This window comes from Chiloscyllium plagiosum, unplaced genomic scaffold (assembly GCF_037043375.1).
Source record: "Chiloscyllium plagiosum isolate Xiang-an unplaced genomic scaffold, Cpla_swu_hap1 HiC_scaffold_23, whole genome shotgun sequence".
NCBI lineage: Eukaryota > Metazoa > Chordata > Chondrichthyes > Orectolobiformes > Hemiscylliidae > Chiloscyllium > Chiloscyllium plagiosum.
Genome location: NW_028270161.1, coordinates 57274085 through 57296960, shown reverse-complemented (window position 1 = coordinate 57296960; position 22876 = coordinate 57274085). Strand labels below are relative to the sequence as shown.

The window sequence follows — 22876 nt, the reverse complement described above, 5'->3', positions numbered from 1 at the left end:
AGTCCTCTGGTACGTCTTTACTTAAGGAAGACTGGAAGTTTATGGCCAGTACCTAATCTGCACCATTACTTTAGATTAGATTTCCTACAGCGTGGAAACAGGCCCTCTGAAGAGTAACCCACCCAGACCCGTTTCCCTCTAACTAATGCACCTAACACTATTCGCATTTTAGCATGGCCAATTCGTCTCACCTGCACATCTTTGGACTGTGGGAGGAAACCGGAGCACCTGGAGGAAACCCACGCAGACACAGGGAGAATGTGCAAATCCACACAGACAGTTGTCCAAGGCTGGAATTGAACCTAGAACCCTGGTACTGTGAGGCAGCAGTGAGCCACTGTACTTCCCTCACCATTCTTGATTATATCTTGTTTATGTCCAAATGATAGTACAATCAGTCTTTCTAACATCTCCTCTAGCACTTTTTAGCTCAACCAATATCTCAGTTTTGTTCTCCTTTTGATGGAGACAAAATCAAAATAGTCACTCAGTATCTTCAAATGTAGGCCTTCTTTTTGATTGCTAATTGTCCCTAATGCTTCCTCCTACAAACTTAGTTCTGTGAATTTGCCTATAGAAGACATCTGGTGTTGGGTTTTCAAGGAGGATGGAAGGTCGGGCCAAAGACTTCCTGACATGGCAGACCTGCCTCCTTTAGAAGGTCCCCTGCCTGTCATATATTTGATCAGGTTATTCTCCGTCCTGGCCATCATGCCATGGTTACTTTACATTGCATGTATACCAAAATTTGCCACCTCCTGCCTTGCTTGGGTCTGTCACCGATTGGAGTGGCATGGTGGTACAATGGCAAATCTTAACAGTTCTCTTTGGTATTAATTACATTTAAGATAATTATGTACAAGTAGTAGAGTGATTACTTTCTGAACTGTTGTTAACTGTTGGAAAGTGGGTGATTAAGTCTTATGGAAATTGGTAAAGGCTTTATGGTATCAGAAAAGGGTGTGAAGATGGAAATAAAATTGAGTGACTAAGTGTGAAAGTTAAGTTGGACAAGTGGCTCTAATAAATTGAGTATGTGAAATAGATGCAGACATCTCAGCAGAAAATTTACATAGAACCAGATGAAAGACCAGTTTATTTAGCGTTCATTACTGTACTCTAGCGTTCATTAGCAGAGGGATTGAATTCAAGAGTCGTGAGGTGATGGTGCAGCTGTACAGGACCTTGGTAAGGCCACATTTGGAGTACTGTGTGCAGTTCTGGTCGCCTCACTTTAGGAGAGATGTGGAAGCTTTGGAGAGGGTGCAGAGGAGATTTACCAGGATGTTGCCTGGAATGGAGAATAGGTCGTACGAGGATAGGTTGAGAGTGCTAGGCCTTTTCTCACTGGAACGGCGAAGGATGAGGGGTGACTTGATAGAGGTTTATAAGATGATCAGGGGAATAAATAGAATAGACAGTCAGAGACTTTTTCCCCGGATACAACAGTGTTACAAGGGGACATAAATTTAAGGTGAAGGGTGGAAGGTATAGAGGAGATGTCAGGGGTAGGTTCTTTACCCAAAGAGTGGTGGGGGCATGGAATGCACTGCCTGTGGGAGTGGCAGAGTCAGAATCATTGGTGACCTTTAAGCAGCAATTGGATAGGTACATGGATAGGTGCTTAAGCTAGGACAAATGTCCGGCACAACATCGTGGGCCGAAGGGCCTGTTCTGTGGTGCATTGTTCTATGTTTATCTGATTTGTTGTTAAAAATCACAACACCAGGTTATAGTCTAACAGGTGTATCTGAAAGTACAAGCTTTCAGAGCAACTAGCTACGTGATGAAGGAGCAGTGCTCTGAAAGTTTGTACTTCCAAATAAACCTGTTAGACTATAACCTGTTGTGATTTTTAAATTTTTCCCACCCCAGTCCAACATCAGCACCTCCACATCATGATTTGTTGTTAGTTGAGGGAAGTCCAAACTACTAAAAAATTATTTGCTATTCAGAGAATGTAATAAGGTATAAGTTCCATTTTAGGCACTGTAACAATCGACCAAAACTTTTATGTGATCACAATTTTTTTTGAAAACTAAAAAATAATAACCTGGCACATCAATAACTGATGTAAATTTCACAGAGTAGCTGCTTACTGTACTTTTGGACCTGTGTTTCAGACGGATGCCAACTACAGGATCAGATGGACAGTGTATGTGCTAGTTATTACAGGTGGGAAATGTGGTGAGAGAAGTGGCTGCTACTGAGTGGGACAATTTTGTTCCACTACAGGTGACGTTGAACAAAAACTGGATGCAATACTGTTGCAAGGGGTGGGGGAGTTGAGAGTGGAGTAGGTGTTGAAACTCGAGGGTGGTGAAGGGCAGGACCTTACTAACGCAGCGTTACATCAGAGAATTAGGGCACAGAAATTGGATTGGGCAAACCGTGAAGTGTAAAGTATAAGGGTACTCTGGAACTAATTAGGCCCGGGGGTAGACCAGTTTCAGCAAGTTTTGAACATTGCAGAATAAACGATTGTTCAGCGTTTGCAGTATCTTAAAAGTTGAATAATCTCGGTTGGTCAAAATTCAAGAGTGTTGGAAAATTATGGAGTTCTTATCCAACTCTCACATCTCGAAAATGTGGCGCAAATCCATTGGCTTGTAGTCGGGGAGGAGACTCTGGTGACATTTGCTTTTCAAAAGCATTCCGCAAATAAGCAGACTGCAGATACAGGCGAAACATTGAACGGTGCCTGAATTACAGTAGCTCGTGTTTTTGCTTTGTATTTTCTGACACGCACCGTCACTTTCGTTTCCCAGCAGTGCAGACTCACACCCGCAAGGCTGCAGCCTGCAGGGTTAAAAGGGAGCCCTGCAGTCGGCTCGCGGTGCAGCCCGGGAATTGTAGTCCCCCGGCGAGGTTAGCTCGCAAGGCGGGAGCTGCCCGGCGGACTACATTACCCAGTGGGCCTTGCGCTCTCCCCTGACGCACGCGGAAGTGGGGGAAGGGCGAAAGAAGCAGAGAGGAGAGAGACGACAGGCTCCGGCTCCTCCCGCAGTTTTGTGGGAAGAGAGAGAAACACAGGAGAGCGAGTGAGAGAAAGCATCGCCGCCCAAACATCGAGCGACAATGGCAGCCGGGCTTCCCAGGCGTATTACCAAGGTACGGCTCTCGAAAGGTTACATAGTATAAACGTGTTTTCTTTGAAATAAAATATTTAATAATTACCTGTTGAGGCGGTAGGGTGATTTTATTCCCTATTTCTTTCTCACCCCCCCCTCCCCGTCTTGCAAAACCACTTCCGCTTCCAGCTAGCGAAGCCTCAAAAAGAAAGCCTCATGGTATCAACATGGCGGCGGAGACCGCGCCGTTTTCTGGGGAGGGGAGGGGAGGGGGGTGGGGGAAGGAGAGAGCAAGCCAGCTGGCAGTCCGCTTCCTGGGCCAAGCGGGAGGCCTTTCACAGCTTTTCTTTCCTTTCTTTCCCCCCCTCCCCGGGACTCGGAGCGACAGCCACCTCCGCAGCGGGCTGGGTGCGTCACAGCCTGGAGCCCGGTGACGCCGAAAGGCGAGGCCGAACGCAGGCGGTGTTTTGAGAGCGGAGTGATGGGAGAGAATTTATTTTGGGTTGGGGGGGGGACTGGTTTCGGGTCGACAGCGCTTCTTTTAAACGGGGAGGAGCTCCTTTTCCTTCATTCATTCATTCCCCTCCTCCCGTGTGTTAATGGAAGAGGGGGGGAGGGGAAACAATCAGATCCGCCTGAGGTATTGGGCGCGCGGCTGGAATGGCCGCCGCGTTTGAAGCGGGCTCTCGCGCTGCTCGGGCAACGGACTCGGAAGGGAGGCACGTGACTATGCCGGGTTGTTGGGGTCCGGCCGCAAGAGCCGTTTTGGGGAAATGTAGGCGACCACGTGACCTCGGCCTGTGGTGAAGGTCCCCGTCTGCTCCGCCATGTTGTCGCGGCGCAGATTTGCTGCCCGGCATTGATCCCGGGGTGGGGGTGGGGGATGCGGTTTAACGGGATGTGACTTCGTGACTGCCGCTGGTACACTGAGCGCTTCCGCTTCAGCTGCAGTGGAAGCTTCTCGAAGTTTATATAAATCGTCGGCATTCACTGCCCTCGCGCGTGTCTGAAGTAACGGTTAGAAAGTCCTGGGGGAACGATAGGGCTCAAAATACGAATGTAGGCAGTACCGGTCCCTTGAGCCTGCTCTGCCGTCTCTCTAGGTTGTTACTGGACTGATTGTGTTGGGAATTCCACACACCCTCGTCTACTCCGATCACCATTGATTTCCCTAACTTAATAAATATTTAACTAATCCACTTTCATAGGCTGCTGAGGTCAAGATCCCTTTTGCTGTTTAGCTCACCAGGGGGATTTAATGCTTTTTTTTTGACGCGCATAATCGAAAGTGAATCCTGTAAAATATGAAATGATAACGTAAAAGGTATAATTCAGAAAATGTCAGAAGGGAATTACGTCGCCATAGACTGTCAATACCAGTACAACTAAAACTGAAAGTAAATCTGTAGACTCAAACAGGCAACAGAAACCAATACAGTCATACGCTTAATCTGAACTCCCCTCCCTTTTTTTTTGGTTTAATTCGGGGTGTCACTTACTCAGTCTTTGAAGTTGTGCTGGGCTCCCAAAGGAGAACAGATATCTGTTCTGGGCAGCACGGTGGCTCAGTGGTTAGCAATGCTGCCTCACAGCACTAGGGTCCCAGGTTCAATTCCAGCATGTGGTGACTGTCTGTCTGTGTGGAGTTTGCACATTCTCCGTGTCTGCGTGAGTTTCCTCCCACAGTCCAAAGATGTGTAGGTCAGGAGAATTGGCCCATAGTGTTAGGTGCATTAGTCGGAGGGAAATAGGTCTGGGTGGTTTATTTCTTGGTGGGTCGGGGTGCACTGGTTGGACCAAAGAGCCTGTTTCCAGACTGTAGGGAATTTAGCCCGCATGTTGTTATTTGAGGTTTGTTTTGTACAACTTCGCTATTGCATTACCAATATTGCGATCATAAAGTTGTACTTCATTGGTTGTAAAGCATTTCAATGCTGCTGGTGTCATGAAAGATGCTCCACAAATGTTTTTGTTTGCATATGTAATTTTATACAAGTTGGGAGGGATGGTGGAAATGTCTGAGGCAGCCCAAGGGTTACCAGATGAGAGAAATACAAGGGGGTTAAACAATGAAATGTAGTATTGGAAATAAATGGGTAAAGGAAGGAAGTCTTTCACCCAATTTTTCTTTTTTAAAAAAAAGGGAGGCTTGGTCAAAGATTCCTTAAAGAAACTGTCATAAATGGATAAGGAACCAATGTGGGGTAGTGGTTAGTTAAGAGAAAGGAAAAATTCAGTTGTCGAATGCTGCAGGTAGTCACCATCACATTCTGTCCTGGTGTGGTCAGATTGCACCTTGTGTGGTATTCCACTACTTGTTACTGAAAACAAAGGAAATGTTCAAATGCTGAATTTCATGTTTTAAGGACTTTCATGTGTTCAGGCTTATGGTGTGTGTTGCTGCAGAGTAATCTTTGTGCATTTTTGAATAAAGATTGTTGAAAGTAGCTTGAAAATATTATGCATAATTTAAGATCTAGTGGGTAATAGTTTTACTTTGCTCTGGACACATGCAAACTAATAAACTCTTTGACTCTCATCTGCAGTCCTCACTTTCTCTTCATACTTGAGGTAAAGCCTTAACCTTGGTTGCATTTGGGTGGAGAAGTTTTCGCCATGATAATGAAAAATCTTGCTACATGAGACTGATTTTGAATACACTACAATATTTGTATGTCAGTTTCTCCATCAGTAAATACAGATCATAAGACTATCTTTGCTATTTGGCTAATTTGCACCAGTGTGTTAGCAAGTTCCAGTCTTTAAGGTTAATTAGGTTGTTTACTGAATTATTTATTGGAAATAGTGTTTTGGAATCTCCAAACATAGGGATATCATCTCTGCTTGTTTTCAACCAAAGTCTCTTCAGACATCTGAGACTACATCTCAGCCATCCTTTTTTTTCCAGAGAAAAGCACTTTTCTGGTAGATCTCTAATATTGTTATCCTGGTTAATCCTTTTTGTACAGTTGAGTGCCTCTGTGACCTGTTTTATGTGAAGAATGCGTAAAATGTGCAATACTCTACCTGTGGCCTAACAAAGGTTCCATACAAGTGTAAACACGATTTCACCGGTTTTCAACTTATTAATATCTAAAAGAAACTTAGTTGTTTGCATTTCTAGTGGTTTTCAGTGTCTTCATGACCTTTTTGTTCTGGACTGCAAACTCTTGGGTCATTTTGTCTTGGGAGATAGCAGACAAATGAATACTTCATATGTTTTCATTAGGTTTCCAGTATTTTTCTTCTTGCTTCCTTTGCAAATAGGGTTTTGTATTTATTGTTGGAGTTCTCTACTAGACTGAAGACAGCAATTAAAAGTAGTTAAGTCTTCATGTTCCCCAGCTGTTAGAGCAGTTGCATTAGATTATCGATTGTACTAGTTTGCTCCCATGACGTTGTTCTCAAATTAGTGCTGTCTTTCACCAACTACTTCTATACCTCTAGGTGTTAGTTTGAATATTCCGACATCCACAACTGTAGTTGGACTTGCCAAAATGCACTTCAGATGTTGTTTCAGAAGATCAGGTATTTCAGTTGGGGTTTTCCTCTTTTCTCTATTTTATTGTCTATCCTTTGTTATGTTAGTCTGGCAACTGTTGATGTAAGACTCAATAGATATAGTTGCTTGGTTTGTTTTGTCATTCTTTAGAAAATGGATTGCTGTGTTGTCCAATTTTCAATCCCTTGAGATGACTCCTTTTATCCATTGCCAAATGTAATGACAGCACATTGTAGATTTACACCTTTGGATGCACAACATTCATCCCTGAGGACGTTTTTTGATTTTGAGCCTGTTTGCCACAATTTACCAGTGATGTGAAAAGTTTTTGGTTGTAGATAGTCATTTTAGGGTGCATGGATCAAATTAAATGATTGCTTGTATGCAAAGCTGGGAGAATTTTGAAGAATGGTATTGGTAATAATTCGGTGCAAACTTGGGTGAGAAAATGCTGACAGTAATTAAATAAATTGTTGCACAGCTGGAAATAAAGGTACAAAATTTAAAAACTATACGACACCAGGTTATAGTCCAACAGGTTTAATTGAAGCACTAGTATTCGGAGCACTGCTCCTTCCTCAGGTGGTTGTCCAGCTGATGATGAAGGGGCGGCGCTCCAAAAGCTAGTGCTTCCAATTAAATCTGTTGGACTATAAACTGGTGTTGTGATTTTTTTTCAAAAAAAGTTTTGTACACCCCAGTCCAACACTGGCATCTCCAAATCGGAAATAAAGGTGACATTATTGTACATGTTTAAGTGGTTAGTGTTCAGCTTGACTTAAAGATTTCATCTGTAGCATTCATATCCCACAAAAAATAATTGGCTTGTTCTCTCAGTGAAAATGGTAATCACCCCTTGCTGTTCAATAACTCTAGCATCACTGAATTCTCCCAGTATCAACATGCTGGGATTCACCATTGACCAGAAACTGAACTGGTAGTTCTGAAGGAACAGTGGTACCAAACTTGTTTCTCACGGATGCTGCCAGACCTGCTGAGTTCCTCCAGCATTACTTAAGATTTCCAGCATAATATGCCTTTATTAGCTATTTATCTCACAGCTATAAAAACTAGGAATTCTGTGGCCAAAAACTCCTGTCTCCCCAGTGCCTGATAATCATCTTCAAGTGAAAGTCAGAAGTGTGATTAGAATTTCATTCAGGCAAGTGGATAAGTGCCACTTTAACAAATTGTTCAACTGCTTGTTTGTTTGGCACTCTCTACCAAGTACAGTATTCACTCACTTCACCACCAAAACACAGTGGCAGCAGTGTATAACATCTGAAAGATGCATTGCAGTAATTTTATCAAGGCTTTTCCAAAACTCCTTCCAAATCTGTGACCTCTACCACTTATAAGGACTAGTGCAACTGATGAATGGAACACAACCACCTGCGCATTCCTTCTCAAGCCACAAGCTGGGTCACAATTCTGGAACTCTCTCAGTACTGCTGGTGTCCCTATACCCAAAGAACTGCAGCGGTTTAAGGTGGAAGGTCACCACCACCACCATTAGGGTACTTGAGGATGAATAATGCTAGCCTCACCACTGACAGCTCATGAACAAACTTGCATTGCATTTGAAGATACTAATAACTGAGCCAATTAATTAATCATAATCCTTAACATTATTAATTAGAATCCCTACAGTGTGGAAGCAGGCCATTCGGCCCATCAGGTGCACATCGGCCCTCCAAAAAGCATCCCACTTAGACCCATCACCCTGTTTTATCCCTATAACCATGAAATTCCCATGGCTATTCCACCTAGCCTGCATACCTTTGGACTGTGGGAGGAAACCAGGGTATTTAGAGAAAAACCACACTGAGAATGTGTAAACTCCACAGACAGCCACCCGAAGACTCGAGTCTGGGTCCCTGGTGCTGTGAGGCAGCAGTGCAAATCACTGAGCCACTATGCTGCCGCAATTCTGAAAGTTAGCTATTTAATTAATCTCGAGTGATTCATTATTTCTTGAAATAATCAGAACTAACAAAAGAATGAATTAATAAAGAAATGACAACAGTGCTGGCTGTATCGGGGTATGTAGCATGTGAGAGTTCATCAACAGACTGTGCAGCACTGGATGCCCAAAAGTGACTGTCAAATGCATGGACCCAGAGTTGTTGAGCTAGACGTACTCAGGTGTGCACAGCAAAGCAATTACTGGATAATTTTTGTGTAGGTACATAATAATAGATGAAAAAGAGAGATGAGACTGAAGGTAACTTCTGGATAGGTTCAGCAGCCAGTGCAAGGTGCTTAAAACCTAATGACCGTATGTGGAATGACTGGGAGCAATAGGCAGATTACTGACCAAGATATGTTGCGATTTGTTGGAGGGGAGAAGGTGAACATACAAGTTGTTCATGGATGATCATTATCATGAAAGAGGTAGTGTTGGGCAAGTTAATGGCGCTAAGGGTAGGCAGGTTTCCTGGTCCTGATGGAATGCATCACAGGGTGCAAAAAGAGATGGCGGTAGAAATAGCAAATGCACTTGTGGTAATTTTCCCAAATTCACTTGACTCTGAGGCAGTTCCAGCAGATTGGGAATCAGCAAATGCAATGCCACTGTTCAAAATGGGAAGTAGACAAATGATGGGGAATCGTAGTGGGAAAATGCTTGAATCTATTATCAGGAAGAAAAGCAAGGCATCAGCTCCTTGAAAGTGGATTGAAGGTAGATAGGATAGTGAAGAAGCTGTTTTGGTATGCTTTAATTTATTAGTCAGAGTATTGAGTTGGGAGGTCATATTGCAGCTATACGGGACATTGGTTAGGCCACTGTTGCAATATTTCATGCAATTCTGGTCTCGTTTCTAACGGAAAGATGTTGTGAAACTTGGAAAGGGTTCAGAAAAGATTTACAAGGATGTTGCCAGGGTTGGAAGATTTGAGCTATAGGGAGAGGTTGTACAGGCTGGGGCTGTTTTCCCTGGAGCGTCGGAGGCTGAGGGGTGACCTTAGACTTTTTTATAATCATGAATGGCGTGGGTAAGATAAATAGTGTTTTCCCTGGGGTAGGGGAGTCCAGACTAGAGGGCATAGGTTTAGGTTGAGGGGAAAGATATATAAAAGAGACCCAAGGGCAGCTTTTTCACTCTGGGTGGTATGTGTTTGGAATGAGCTGCCAGAGGAAGTGGTGGAGGCTGGTACAATTGCAAAATTTTAAAAGGCATCTGGATGGATACATGAGTAGGAAAGGTTTGGAGTGATATGGACCAGATGCTGGTAGGTGGGACTAGATTGGGTTGGGATATCTGGTCAGCGTGGATGAGTTGGACCAAAGGATCTGTCTCTGTGCTGTACATCTGACTCTAAATTGTCCTGTTGGGCGGATGCAGTATGGGTTCATGAAGGGCAGGTCATGCTTAACTAATCTTTTGAAACTCTATGAAGATGGATAATGGGGACCCATATATGTGGTTACAGAACAACCTTGGTCATCTGAACATCAATTATCTAAATTTTGGATTATCCAAACAAGATCTCTGGGTCCTGAAATTTGAGATCAGGAACAGACTGTCGCTACCTGCAGAAACTCTTTCCAAGACAGACTGCCCACCAGTCAACTCTCAACTTCCCTCCTGTTCTACCTATTTTTGTTCTTTTGTTCACGTCCAACAGGAATGGTAGCGAGCTGTAAGATTTTTTTGACATGTATTTATTTAAACAACTGAAGAACTTGATTTATAAATTACCCACTACTGCAGCTGCTAAGAAATCCTTTTCAGAAAAAGGACAATGTACTGTATCAAGATTTATTGCAAAGATAATCAAATACCTTCCATTGTGCCAAATGTTATTTTGCAGTAACATTTTTACCAAGTGGTTTTCATTTTGTAATGCATTTAAAATGCTAAAACTCTATAATGTAAATACCCTCTAGCAGGAAAGGATTTCATGAACTGATTGTAGGTCTGCACATTCCAAATTAGTTCTGCTGGTGAAATATTTTCACGTTTTGATTTTGGGGGCATCTATTTTTCTATCATTTGAGCTGTATTCCCAGCACAAATACAGGTAAAATTGTTTGGTGTCGGTGCTTCTGGCTGTGGCTTTGTCACGGGATTCCATTTACACTTTACAATGTTTCCTTTGTTTATGCTCAGATCCGTTACCCAACCAAAATACTCCCCACTGGTTTCGTTCGGATAATAGAGGTTGCTAGATTTCCAAAAAGGCATTTGACAAGGTGCCACACTAAAAGGTTGCTGCTTTAGATAATGATGCAAGGAATTACGGGCAATGTATTAGCATGGATAGAGGATTGGTTAGCCAACAGGAAGCAGAGATTGGTCACTGATGTCAGCTGCCGATAGAGCAGCTTTCTGTGAGAGATACACTACTCCTAGATTATCCCTTTGGGAAAAATGGAGGGGCATAGTGACAAGAACATTTGCATTCCTCACCGGGACACCTCTTGCTAAAGAGAAGCTAGATATTTATAAAGCATTTTGAGCATACGGAGAGAATGTGTTATAGCTCGCTTACCAGAATGAGGGAGTCAGCCTTATGTACTGTGGTGATCCTCTATTTCTGCATGAACAGTATTTTTAAATGTACTGTTAAATTTACTTTTGTTTCATTGATTAAATGTGATTTATACCTTCATTTAGGCTGTGCTATACTTTGTTAGACTTCTGGGTGATTTGAGTGAATGATTTAAAAAATAAAAATTTTTTTTTTTTGCTGCTCTGCCCCTAACCCTGTTTTTTTTTTTTCAAAGGCCCCATTATTTAAAAAGTAAAAATCACTTAATTTATATTAATTGGTTTTGCTGGAAAGTGACTACAGCATTAGGTGAACGTCTTGTGCCTTTAATTTCTTCACTCCCACTAGGAAACCAAAACTACAGGTAATAAATATAGTGTGGTCATAAATCCAATAGGGAATTTGAGTGGTTTGAATTTGGCTGGTGTAGGAGGGAGGGCTTCAGATATGGGGATCTTTGTGTGATATTAAAGGATTACTTTGCTCTGTTGACCTGCAGGAAATTGGATGTCCCAGGCGTCGTGTAGCCATGGTCTGGTGATGGAGGAGGCCAAGGACCTGCATGTCCTTGGAGTGGGAGGGGGAGTTAGTGTTCACCCACGGGGCGGTTGGGTTGGTTGGTGCGGGTGTCCCAGCGGTGTTTTCTGAAACGTCCCACAAGTAGGCAGCCTGCCTGGAGGAAGAGCGTCTCATCTTCTGCCTAGGAATCCTCCAACCCACAAGGGATGAATGCAGATTTCTACAGCTTCCTCATTTCTTCCCACCCCACCCCACACCTTATCTCAGTCCCAACCCTCGGACTCACCTCCGCCTTCTTGACCTGCAATCTTCTTCCCGACCTCGTCGCCCCCACTCCCTCTCCGGCCTATCACCCTCACCTTAACCTCCTTCCACCTGTCACATTCCCAATGCCCCTCCCCCCGAGTCCCTCCTACCTTTTATCTTAGCCTGCTTGGCACACCTTCCTCATTCCTGAAGAAGTGCTTATGCCCGAAAACGTCTATTCTCCTGCTCCTTGGATGCTGCCTGACCTGCTGCGCTTTTCTGGTGATTCTTTCTGTCTTGCAGGTAGAATGTAAGGAATTTACATGGCCATCCCTTGTCATTCACAGCTATTTGCATCATATCAATTCAGAATCAATAAGAATATTGCAGTTAAAATTCTGACCGCATCCTACAGTTACACAAAAAATATAACTTACACCAGGTCTTGCCATTTAAAGAATGATTTAATCGCATTATGTCTGGTAATGTAAGAATCTCAAGAAAGAACCTAAAAATTGGGATACCTTCTGGGGAAGGTAGGATCTGTACAAGGAAGATGGGTTGCATCTGAACTGGAGGGACACCAATACCCTGGGCAGGAGATTTGCTAGAGTTCTTCTGGAGTGTTTAAACTAGTTTAGCAAGGGGATGAGGATGGAGTAGCTAGTGAACAGCCAGGTATAGCATGCAGAGTCTGTGAGGAGGGATAGATGATTGATAGGGCAAAGTTGCAGTCAGTATGATGGGTTGAAGTGTCTCTCTTTTTACACAAGTATTAGGAATACGGGGGATGAACTTAGGGCATGGAGCAATACTTGGAACTACAATGTTGTGGCCATTAGAGACTTGGATATCACTGGCGGGAATGGTTTAGATGTTCCAGGGTTTAGATGTTTCAAAAGGAATGGAGTTGCGTTACAAATCAGGGATAGTATTGCAGCTGCAGAAAGGGAGGTCATCAATGAGGGTTTGTTTACTGAGTCAGTATGGGTGGAAGTCAGAAACAAGAAAGGAGCACCTACGTTATTGAGAGTTTTCTACAGACTTCTCCCAAAAGCAACAGGGACATGTAGGAGCAAGTTGGGAGGCAGGTTTTAGAAAGGTACAGAAGTAAGTGTTGTTGTCACGCGTGACTTTAACTCCCTGAATATTGATCAGGACCTCCTTCAATTCACATAGTTTGGATGCAGCAGCTTTGACAAGTGTGTCCAGGAAGGGTTTCTGACTCCGTATGAAGATAGGCCGACTCCATATGTGGAGGGGACGCCATATTGGGTTTGGTGCTTGGCAAAGGAGATAGTGGAGGTCCATTTTTAATGAATACTTTGCTTCAGTATTGAGAGGACCATGTCGTTTGTGAGGACTGCGTGAAACAAGCTGATATGCTTAAACAGTTGGTGTTAAGGAGGATGTGCTGGAAATTTTGAAAAATATAAGAATGGTAATTACCCTAGGTCAGAAAGGATATACCCAAGGTTGCTACAGGAAGCAAGGGAAGAGATTGCTTTTCTTTGGTGACTTATCTTTATGTCCTCCCTGTCCAATGAAGTAGTGCCAGATGATTGGAGGGTGGCAAATGTTGTTCTTTGTTCAAGAAAGGGAATAGGGAATAATCCTGGGAATTACAGACCAGTCAGTCTTTGGTATTTGGTGGGCAACTTATTGGAGAAGCTTCTGAGACAGGATTCGTGATCACTTAGGAGATCATAATTTGGTTAGAGATAGACAGCGTGGCTTTGTGAGGGCAGGTAATGTCTCTCAAGCTGTACTGTATTTTCTTCGAGGATCTGACAAAATACTTTGAAGGCAGACCAGTGGATGTGGTGTACATGGATTTTAGCAAGGCCTTTAATAAGGCTCCCCATGGTAGACTCATTCAGTAGGCATGGGATACAGGAAAATATGGCTGCCTGGATGCAGAATTGGCTGGCCCATAGAGAGTGGTAGTAGATAGAAAGTATTCAGCCTGGAGCTCGGTGACCAGTGAGTGGTGGTCTGCAGGGATCTGAATGGGACCTTTTGTTCTTTGTTTTAAAATAAATTACTTGGATGAGGAAGTGGAAGGGTGGGTTAATTCTCCACCCCCCCCCCCCCCCGCCCCCCCCCCACCGCCATGACACAAAGGTTGGTGGAGTTGTGAATAGTGTGGAGGGCTGTTGTAGGTTGCAGTGGGACATTGATAGGATGCAGAGCTGGGCTGAGAAGTGGCAGATGGAGTTCAACCTGAAAAAGTGTGTATTGATTCATTTTAGGGCAAATTTGAATGCAGAATACAGATTCTTGGTTATGTGGAGGAACAAGGATATTGGGGTCCATGTCCATAGATCCCTCAACATTGTCACCGAAGTTGATAGGCTTAAGGTTTATGGTGTCTTGGCTTTCATTGGTGGAGAATTGAGTTTAAGAGCAACGAAATTGAGGCAGCTGTATAAAGTCCACACTTGGAATATCATGTACAGTTCTTGTCACCTCATTATAGGAATGATGTGGAAGCTTTAGAGAGGATGCAGATGAGACTTACCAGGATGCTGCTTGGACTGGTGGTCATTTCTTATGATGAAAGGTTGAGGGAGATAGGGCTTTTCTCATTGAAGTGAAGAAGGGTGAGAGGTGATTTGATAAGTATACAGGATGAAGAGAGGAATAGAGTGAATAGTTGGCCATTTCTGCCCTGGGTTTGGGATGATGTCAGAGCTTGGTTCTTTATACAGTGGTGTTCGTGGAACGCAAAGCCAACAGTGGTGGTGATCTCCCGTTTTCCCCTATTCCTGTATCAGTCGAAGCAACATGTTCAGACACAATGTAGTTTTACCTCCATTGTCTTTATTCTGGGCCCTGGAGGGAGGCAAATGATTGCACATATGCATAGAGACATGAGTTCTGTCTTCTCTGGATCAGGAAGTTTCTTAAGGAATTGTATGTGAGGAATAAGAAATTATCAAAGAGTAGGTCTGATCAGGGATAGCATAGAGAACTTGGGTATAGAGTCTGAGGAGGTAGGGGAAGCCCTGAATGAGTTTTTTTTTGCTTCTGTCTTTACAAAAGAAAAGGACCTTGTAGCGAATTAAACCATTGAGGAGCAGGTAAGCATGCTGGAACGGATAGAGATTGAGGAAGCTGATGTGCTGAAAATTTTGACAAACATTAAGATTGACAAGTCACCAGGGCCAGACCAGATTTCTTCTCGGCTGTTTTGGGAAGTGAGAAATGTGATTGCTTCACCGCTTGCGAAGATCTTTGCATCCTCGCTCTCCACTGGAGTCGTACCTGAGGACTGGAGGGAGGCCAATGTAATTCCTCTCCAAGAAAGGAAATGGGGAAATCTCTGGCAATTGCAGACCAGTCAGTCTCCCGTCTGTCGTCAGCAAGGTGTTGGAAAGGATTTTGAGGGATAGGATTTATGACCATCTGGAAGAGCGTGGTTTGATTTAAATGCAGTCAGCACTACTTTATAAGGGGCAGGTCATGCCTCACAAATCTTATTGCATTCTTTGAGGATGTTACTAGACAAGTTAGGGTCGAGCAGTGGATGTGGTGTATGTGGACTTCAGCAAGGCATTTGATAAGGTTCCCCATGGTAATCCCGTTCAGAAGGTCAGGAGGAATGGTTTACAGGGAAATTTAGCTGTCTGGATACAGAATTGGCTGATTGACAGAAGACAAGTGGTAATGGAAGGAAAGCATTCTGTCTGGAAGTGAGTGGTGTTCCACAGAGCTCTGTTCTTGGGCCTCTAATCTTTCTAATTTTTATTAGATTGAAGGATGGGTTAGCAAGTTTGCAGATGACACAAGGTTGGAGGCCTCTGACAGTATAGAGGACTGTTGTAGGCTGCAGCGTGACATTGACAGGATGAAGAGATGGGCTGAGAGGTGGCAGATGGAGTTCAACCTGGATAAATGCGAAGTGCTGCATTTTTTGGAGGGTCGAACTTGAAAGTTGAGTACAGGATTCTTGGCAGTGTGGAGGAACAGCAGGATCTTGGTGTGCAGGTACATAGATCCCATAAAATTGCCACCCAAGTGGACAGGGTTGTTAAGAAAGCATATGGTGTTTTGGCTTTCATTAACAGGGGGATTGAGTTTAAGAGCCGTGAGATCTTGTTGCAGCTCTATAAAACTTTGGTTAGACCGCATTTGGAATACTGTGCCCAGTTCTGGTCGCCCTGTTATAGGAAAGATGTGGATGTTTTGGAGAGGGTTCAGAGGAAGTTTACTGCTGCCTGGAATGGAGGGCTTACTTTACGAAGAGTGGTTGACTGAGCTTGGACTTTTTTCATTGGGGGGAAAAAAGGAAGAGAGGGGACCTAATTGAGGTGTACAAGATAATGAGAGGCGTAGATAGAGTCGATAAAGACTTTTTCCCAGGGCAGAAATTGTTAACATGACGGTCATAGTTTTAAGCTGTTTGGTGGAAAGTATAGAGGGGATGTCCGAGGCAGGTTCTTTACACAGGTGAGAGCGTTGAATGCGTTACCAGCAGCAGTTGTGGAAGCGAGGTCATTGGGGATATTTAAGAGACTGCTGGACATGCATATGGTTACAGAAATTTGAGGGTTCGTATATTAGGTTTACTTTGCATGAGGATCAATGGTCGGCACAACATCGTGGGCTGAAGGCCTGTTCTGTCCTGATTAGATTACATTACATTATATTACAGTGTGGAAACAGGCCCTTCGGCCCAACAAGTCCACACCGACCCGCCGAAGCGCAACCCACCCATATCTCTAAATTTACCCCTTACCTAATACTACGGGCAATTTAGCATGGCCTGTATATCTTTGGACTGGGAGGAAACCGGAGCACCCGGAGGAAACACACACAGACACGGGGAGAACGTGCAAACTCCACACAGTCAGTCGTCTGAGGCGGGAATTGAACCCAGGTCTCAGGTGCTGTGAGGCAGCAGTGCTAACCACTGTGCCACCGTGCTGCCCTGTACTGTTCTATGTTCTATATATCATCACTTAGCAGGGAGGAACATCCAGATGAGACCACATACATATTAATTGGGTGACCGTTCCAATCAGCGAGTGTCAATAGTCAAGATTTAAGCCTTTTGCTGTTCTTAACAATGAATGTTCTTAACCTTGTTAATTGCCTTCACATAATGGATACTTAACAGACCTTACTGAATGTTTCCAGTAATGTTCAATGGCTCTACATACTTTTTTTCCACCTTTTTTTTTGTTAACCCATTACTCTTGCCTTCAGCACCCCATTGTTAACTGCAAGTGCTCTGTGATAGGAGTCATACTTTGTTTCACAAAATTCAATTTTTTCGCTACCTGTACATATTCTCAGAGGGACATTTAAGCGACTCTTGGATTGTTGTTGTCTTCTCTTTCCCCCTGCCTCCCCCCCCCCCCCCCCCGTCAAAGCAAAACGCTCAGACCGTGTAGTTTTACCTCTATCTTTATTCTGGGCCCCAGAGGGGCAGAGAATGATCGCCCAGGTACACAAACATGAGTTCTGGAACAACAGTTTCTCAATGAACTATATAGTCACTTTACAAAGAAGAGCATCTAGATAAGGCAACATATGTTAATTGGGTGACCATTACAATCACGAGTATCAGTAGCAAAGATTTAAGCCATCTGCTGTTACAGTGAATAACTGGCTTCACATAATGAATACCTTACAACTTATTAAATTGACCACCTCCTCTTGTTAATGGTTGTACATAATGAATGGTTTTCCACCTTGTTAACCCAGTACCCTTGCGTCCAATGCCCTATTGTTAACATAATTTTTATCTGAGCTGAGTCATGCTCAGCTGAACCTCTTGTTTCACAAAACTCAGAACAACTTTTTCCCTGCCTACTTCTACCCTATACACGTTCTCAGGATAGGCACATGGATGATAGTAAACAAAGGGTACATAGGTTAGTTTGATCTTTTGAGTAGGATAAAAGGTCAGCACAAAATCAAGGGCCTGTCCTGAGCTGCACTGTTCTATATAGCTCTTGCAACGGGATGAACTGCAGTACTCTACAGACTGATCATGCAGTTAAGTTAGGTGCTTTTCCTGAGGTTTCACACAGGAGATGCAATTCACATACACCAACTTCTGCAAACAGTTTTTATTAAAGCCTGTGCAAGGTAGGTGGTCCACCCTTTTTTTTTGTGATCCTCTTTGCAGGCATGTGAAGTTGAGTCTAAAGAGGCCCCAAACAAAGGAACCACATCCTCTTTTTTTTTAATATATACACACGCACACGCACACACACACACCAGGTACCCCCACCTCCCGAATCGCCACCATTACCAGATGTTGCCCCAGCAACAATGGTAGGATGAGGTTTTCCTTGGGAATAATGTAAATGCCCTAATCCTGGGGAATCGTTATGCAAACAATTTCCTGACTGTGATTCCCCAAGGCAATGTAGGTGTGATATGATTCAGTATTGGGGGAGGATTATGCAAATGAATTTGATTTGGCTGGGAGATGGCTATGAAAGTATTTCTGAATGAAAGTTTGATAATAGCAGTAGAATAATAATAAATGGCTGCCCAAATGAAGTGTGGCTACAAGGGATAGTCATCCCAAATTCCTGCATGCTATTTGTGAGACCGAATGTTCAGCTTCTTGGAGAAGCACCGTACAGTTTAACCCTTTTAACATTATATTTAATATCCAGAGAGTGTACAAGTTAATCTTTTAACATTAGTTACGTACTTTGAGTAAATAGTCAAAGCTGCAAGTTTGTGTTATTTATTTGTTGTCATAGTGCTTCTCTGTTAGAGGCTATTGCTTACTGATTAATATTGCAAAATTTACTTTCTAATTGAGGTATGAAACTGAATGCAACAACTTCTGTGTTGATTATCTCAATTTTGTACACTCCAACCAGTCACTTCTGCAACTTTCAACACTTTATTTTCTCAAATAATTCTAAATAATGCCACATATCTTTTCCTCAGAACCCTGGAGGCCAGTAACCGATTCAGAGAATGGTCTCATTCAGATTGGAAAATAGCAAATATAACTTCTATATTCAAAATAGGGGCATAGAGTATGGGAAAGTACAGGCCATATAGCTTGATAGTTGTCATAATAAAAAGAAAGCAATTATTAAAGTTACAGCAGGATGTTTTGGATGTATTTAGATTTTCAGAAGGACTTTGATCCTTCTCCACAAAGGTTATTGCAGAAAATAAAATCTTTTTGGTGTATAGCAAAGAATATTAGCAGAAACGGTGGCACAGTGGTTAGCACTGCTGCCTCACAGCACCAGAGACCCGGGTTCAATTCCTGCCTCAGGTGACTCAATGGGGAGTTTGCACATTCTCCCCTTGTCTGTGTGGGTTTCCTCCCACAGTCCAAAAATGGGCAGGTTAAGTGAATTGACCAAGTTAAATTGCCCGTGGTGTTAGGTGAAGGGGTAAATGTAGGGGAATGGGTCCGGGTGGGTTGCGCTTCGGTGGGTCAATGTGGACTTGTTGGGCCAAAGGGCCTGTTTCCACACTAATCTAATTTAAAATTTGAAGATGGACTGGCTAACCAAAAGCAGTGTGTAGGAATAAATGGTCTTTTTAGTTAGGTTGACAAAATTAAGTTAGTGTTCAATGGGATTGGGATTTGAACTGTGTACAAATTATAAACTCTTTGAAAGGAACTAGTATAGGTCATCTACTATAACATGAATTTTGTTAATGCAGATTTGCTGTAATGAGATTGACAAATTAGCGACACTGTTTCTAAAGAGCACACTTTAAAAGCATGTATTGGTTATAGTGTGATTTCTGGCTCTTTCAATTTAAATGGCACTGCTATTATGTGATTTTCTTAACACTGGGTTGTGCGATTGGAACTGCTGCATTATAGCAAAACCGACTAGTTGCAAAACGTCCTGACAACAAAGGTTGGTAAATTTGCTCTAAAGAGGATACAAAGAGATGGATGGGCTGTGAGTGGGAATGGGAATATGTGAAATTATCCAGAATGAACATTGATACTCTTTATTTCTTCCACTAGGTCACCCAAATACCTCTGCATCTCAACTCTGTAACCTCTCATCGTTTTTTTAGATGGTGCTTCTTTAATCCTTCCTGCCAAAATGTGAAATTGCCTATTTTGGGAGGAAGCATTGCAAAGAAACAGTTGTCAAGGCATTTGGTTGTCCTAGTGCACGAATTTCAAAAGGCTAATATGCAGGTACATCAACTAATTAGGAAAGTCTGTAGAATGTTCTTGTTTATTGCTAGGGGAATTGACTGTTAGGGTGGTTCTGCTTCAGTTACACACCTGAAGTACTACTTAACTCATAGTCACTTCTTTATATGAAGAAGCATTTAAATGAACTGGAAGCAGTTTAGGGCAGGTTTACCAGACTAAACTAGGAGTCGGTGGGCTGTCTGGAGTGAGAAAAGTTGGATAGGCTAGACTTATCACTGAAATTTAAAAGAATAAGAAGGAACGTGATTGAAGCATGCACGATCCTGAGGTTTTGACAAGGTGCAGGTGGAGAGGACATTTCATTTTGTGAGAGAACTTAGAATTAGGCGCTACTGTTTTAACAGTATGACACACTTTAATTGTGTACATCATTCACCATATTGTGTAAAGAACAACTTAATATTACAGAAGCAGTGGAAGGAAATAACACTGCTGGAATAATTTAGGGATGGGGGCCCACTCCAGGGGCGAGAGGTGTAGTGACCCACTGTCCAGAACTGAAACTTGCACCTTGCTTCTCTGAGCCCTTATCAGCAGCACATGCTATAATAATCATGTCACTGCAAATGGAATTCTGGGTCATCAGCTTATCCACAGACGACTCTTGCGGCTTGTCTTGTCACGATTGGGTGACATGACTGGTTGCATCTTCACCTATGTAGCAACCATATTGTGTTTTAAGTTAATGTCTTGGATCTCTCCTCTGGAAACAGAGCTTTTAGATATTTTTAAGGCAGAGGTAGGTAGATTCTTGGTAAGCAAGAAGATTTTTGCAGCAGAGAACGGCGGGTGCTGGGCAGAAGTGAAGTCCGAGCGCAAAGCCAGTAGGGAAGGTAAGTGTTATTTGAGTGGGTGTGTACTAGACCCCAGGTCCTACAAAGTAGGGCCTCCCTCCCACCCCCTCCTCTAACCTAAATTAAAAGTCCACAGACTTGCCCCAAAAAGAGGGTCCAAGGAAGTTCCTGTGGATTGAAGAGTGAGGCTTTGGCTCAGGAGTCTTTGACAAGGAGGTTGAGTGAAGTGATTACGTCACAGTTGAAGAGGGTGAAGACATGACTGCCAAGCTGGTTCAGTTTGCTACGTGATTGATGTGGGAGGTCAACGACTCTGGTGTGTCTGGCTCATAAGTGTGGAAAGTGTGTGCACATTCAGCTACTGACAGAGCATATTGCAGCACTGATGAAAGAACTCTAGGACCTTAGGCTTCTCCAAGAGAATGAGATCTTTCTGGACAAGACCTTCAGCGAGGTTATTAGACTGACCATACCAGAAGAGAGCAGACGATGAGGCAGGCAGAGAGGAGACAGGTGCAAGCGACTGCGGGGGAAGTACCTGTCAGGAACAAGCTGAATCTTTTGGAAACAGTAGAGCCGGATGTCTCTGCCAGTCCGTGAGGCAGCCAGGTCTGCCAATCAAAAGTTGGAGTGGAGGCATAGCGGAAGAGCCTGACATTGCACAGCCGTGGTAATAGGGGACTCCATAGTGAGAAGAACTGACCGGGGTTTTTGTGGCAGCAGGCGGGACTTAAGGATGGTGTGTTGCCTTCTTGGTGCCAGGGTTAAAGACATCACAGACAGATTGCAGGAAATCCTCAAGGACTAAGGTGAAGAGCTAGAGGTGGTGGCACATGTCTGCACAAATGATGTCAGGGAGAAGAGGAGGAACATACTACAGCGGGACTTCGGAGAACTAGGAAAAAGGCTGAAAAGCAGGACGCCCAAGGTGGTTATCTCTGGTTTGCTTCCAGTTCCTTGGGCTGGTGAGGCCAGAAACAGGGAGATAATGGACTTGAACGTGTGACTGGGGAACTGGTGCAGGAAGCAAGGATTTAAATTCTTGGATCACTAGGGTATGTTTTGTGGTAAGCATAAATTATACAAGAGAGATGGTTTGCACCTTAATAGGTTGGGGACCAGCATTCTGGCAGGCAGGTTTGCTACTGTAACACAGCTACGTTTAAACTAAGTAGCGGGGGGAGGGGACAAACTGGATGTTTAAGAAGGAAATTGAAGGGAAAGTTAGAACAAGGGAAGTCAAGAAAGACAACTGTATCGATGAAGCAGAAAACTCAAAGGATCATGCTGTAAGATTGAGTGAAATAGGAGTTGATGGGAAGGGTGAGGGCAGTAACAAACTAAAAAATACTATATATGAATGCACGAAGCATTAGAAATAAGATAGATGAGCGTGAGGCTCTTGGAAATTGGCAGATACGATATTGTGGAGATAACTGAGACGTGGCTTAAAGTGGACAGGGCCTGGGAAATGAATATTCAAGGATACACGTGCTATTGTAAGGACAGACTGACGGGCAGAGGGGGTGGAGTGGCCTTGTTGGTAAGGGATGATATTCAGCCCCTTGCGCGGGGGGACCTAGAGTCAGGAGATGTAGAGTCAATTTCTCAGCTTTATCCATACTAAGGGTAAAAAGACTTTCTTGGGAGTTATCTACAGGCCTCCAAACAGTAGTCTGGATGTCGGATTTAAGTTGAATCAGGAGCTGAATTTGGCCTGTTGCAAAGATGTTACTACAGTTATGGGGGATTTCAACAGGCAGGTAGACTGGGAGAATCAGGATGGCATTGGGCCTGAAGAAAGAGACTTTGTGGAGTGTCTCTGAGATGGATTCTTTGAACAGCTGGTGCTGGAGCCTACCAGAGAGAAGGCAATTCTGGATCTGGTATTGTGCAACGAGCCAGAATTGATCATGGACCTCTAAGTGAAGGAGCCATTGGGAAGTAGTGACCATAATACAATAAGCTTCAATCTGCAATTTGAGAGGGTACAATCAGAAGTGACAATATTTCTGTTGAATAAAGAACTATGGAGCTGTGAGGGAGGAGCTGGCCAAAGTTCAATGGTGCA

At 43.4% G+C, this 22876-nt stretch overlaps 1 protein-coding gene and 1 long non-coding RNA gene across 4 annotated transcripts in view; one reads left to right on the top strand and one right to left on the bottom strand.

Annotated features, from left to right (window-relative positions):
* Positions 1-3454, bottom strand: part of LOC122561561 (uncharacterized) — a 44846-nt gene extending 41392 nt beyond the window's left edge. Inside the window, exon 1 of one of the 3 annotated variants that reach the window (XR_015761192.1) lies at positions 3178-3454. This is a non-coding gene — a long non-coding RNA (uncharacterized LOC122561561). The remainder of the gene's footprint in view (positions 1-3177) is intronic. The other 2 variants (XR_015761191.1, XR_006315038.2) reach the window with 2 other exon arrangements.
* Positions 2954-22876, top strand: part of ube2na (ubiquitin-conjugating enzyme E2Na) — a 33427-nt gene continuing 13504 nt past the window's right edge. Inside the window, exon 1 of the mRNA XM_043713342.2 lies at positions 2954-3111. Within this exon, the coding sequence (XP_043569277.1) occupies positions 3079-3111 (33 nt within the window). The 5' untranslated portion in view covers positions 2954-3078. The remainder of the gene's footprint in view (positions 3112-22876) is intronic.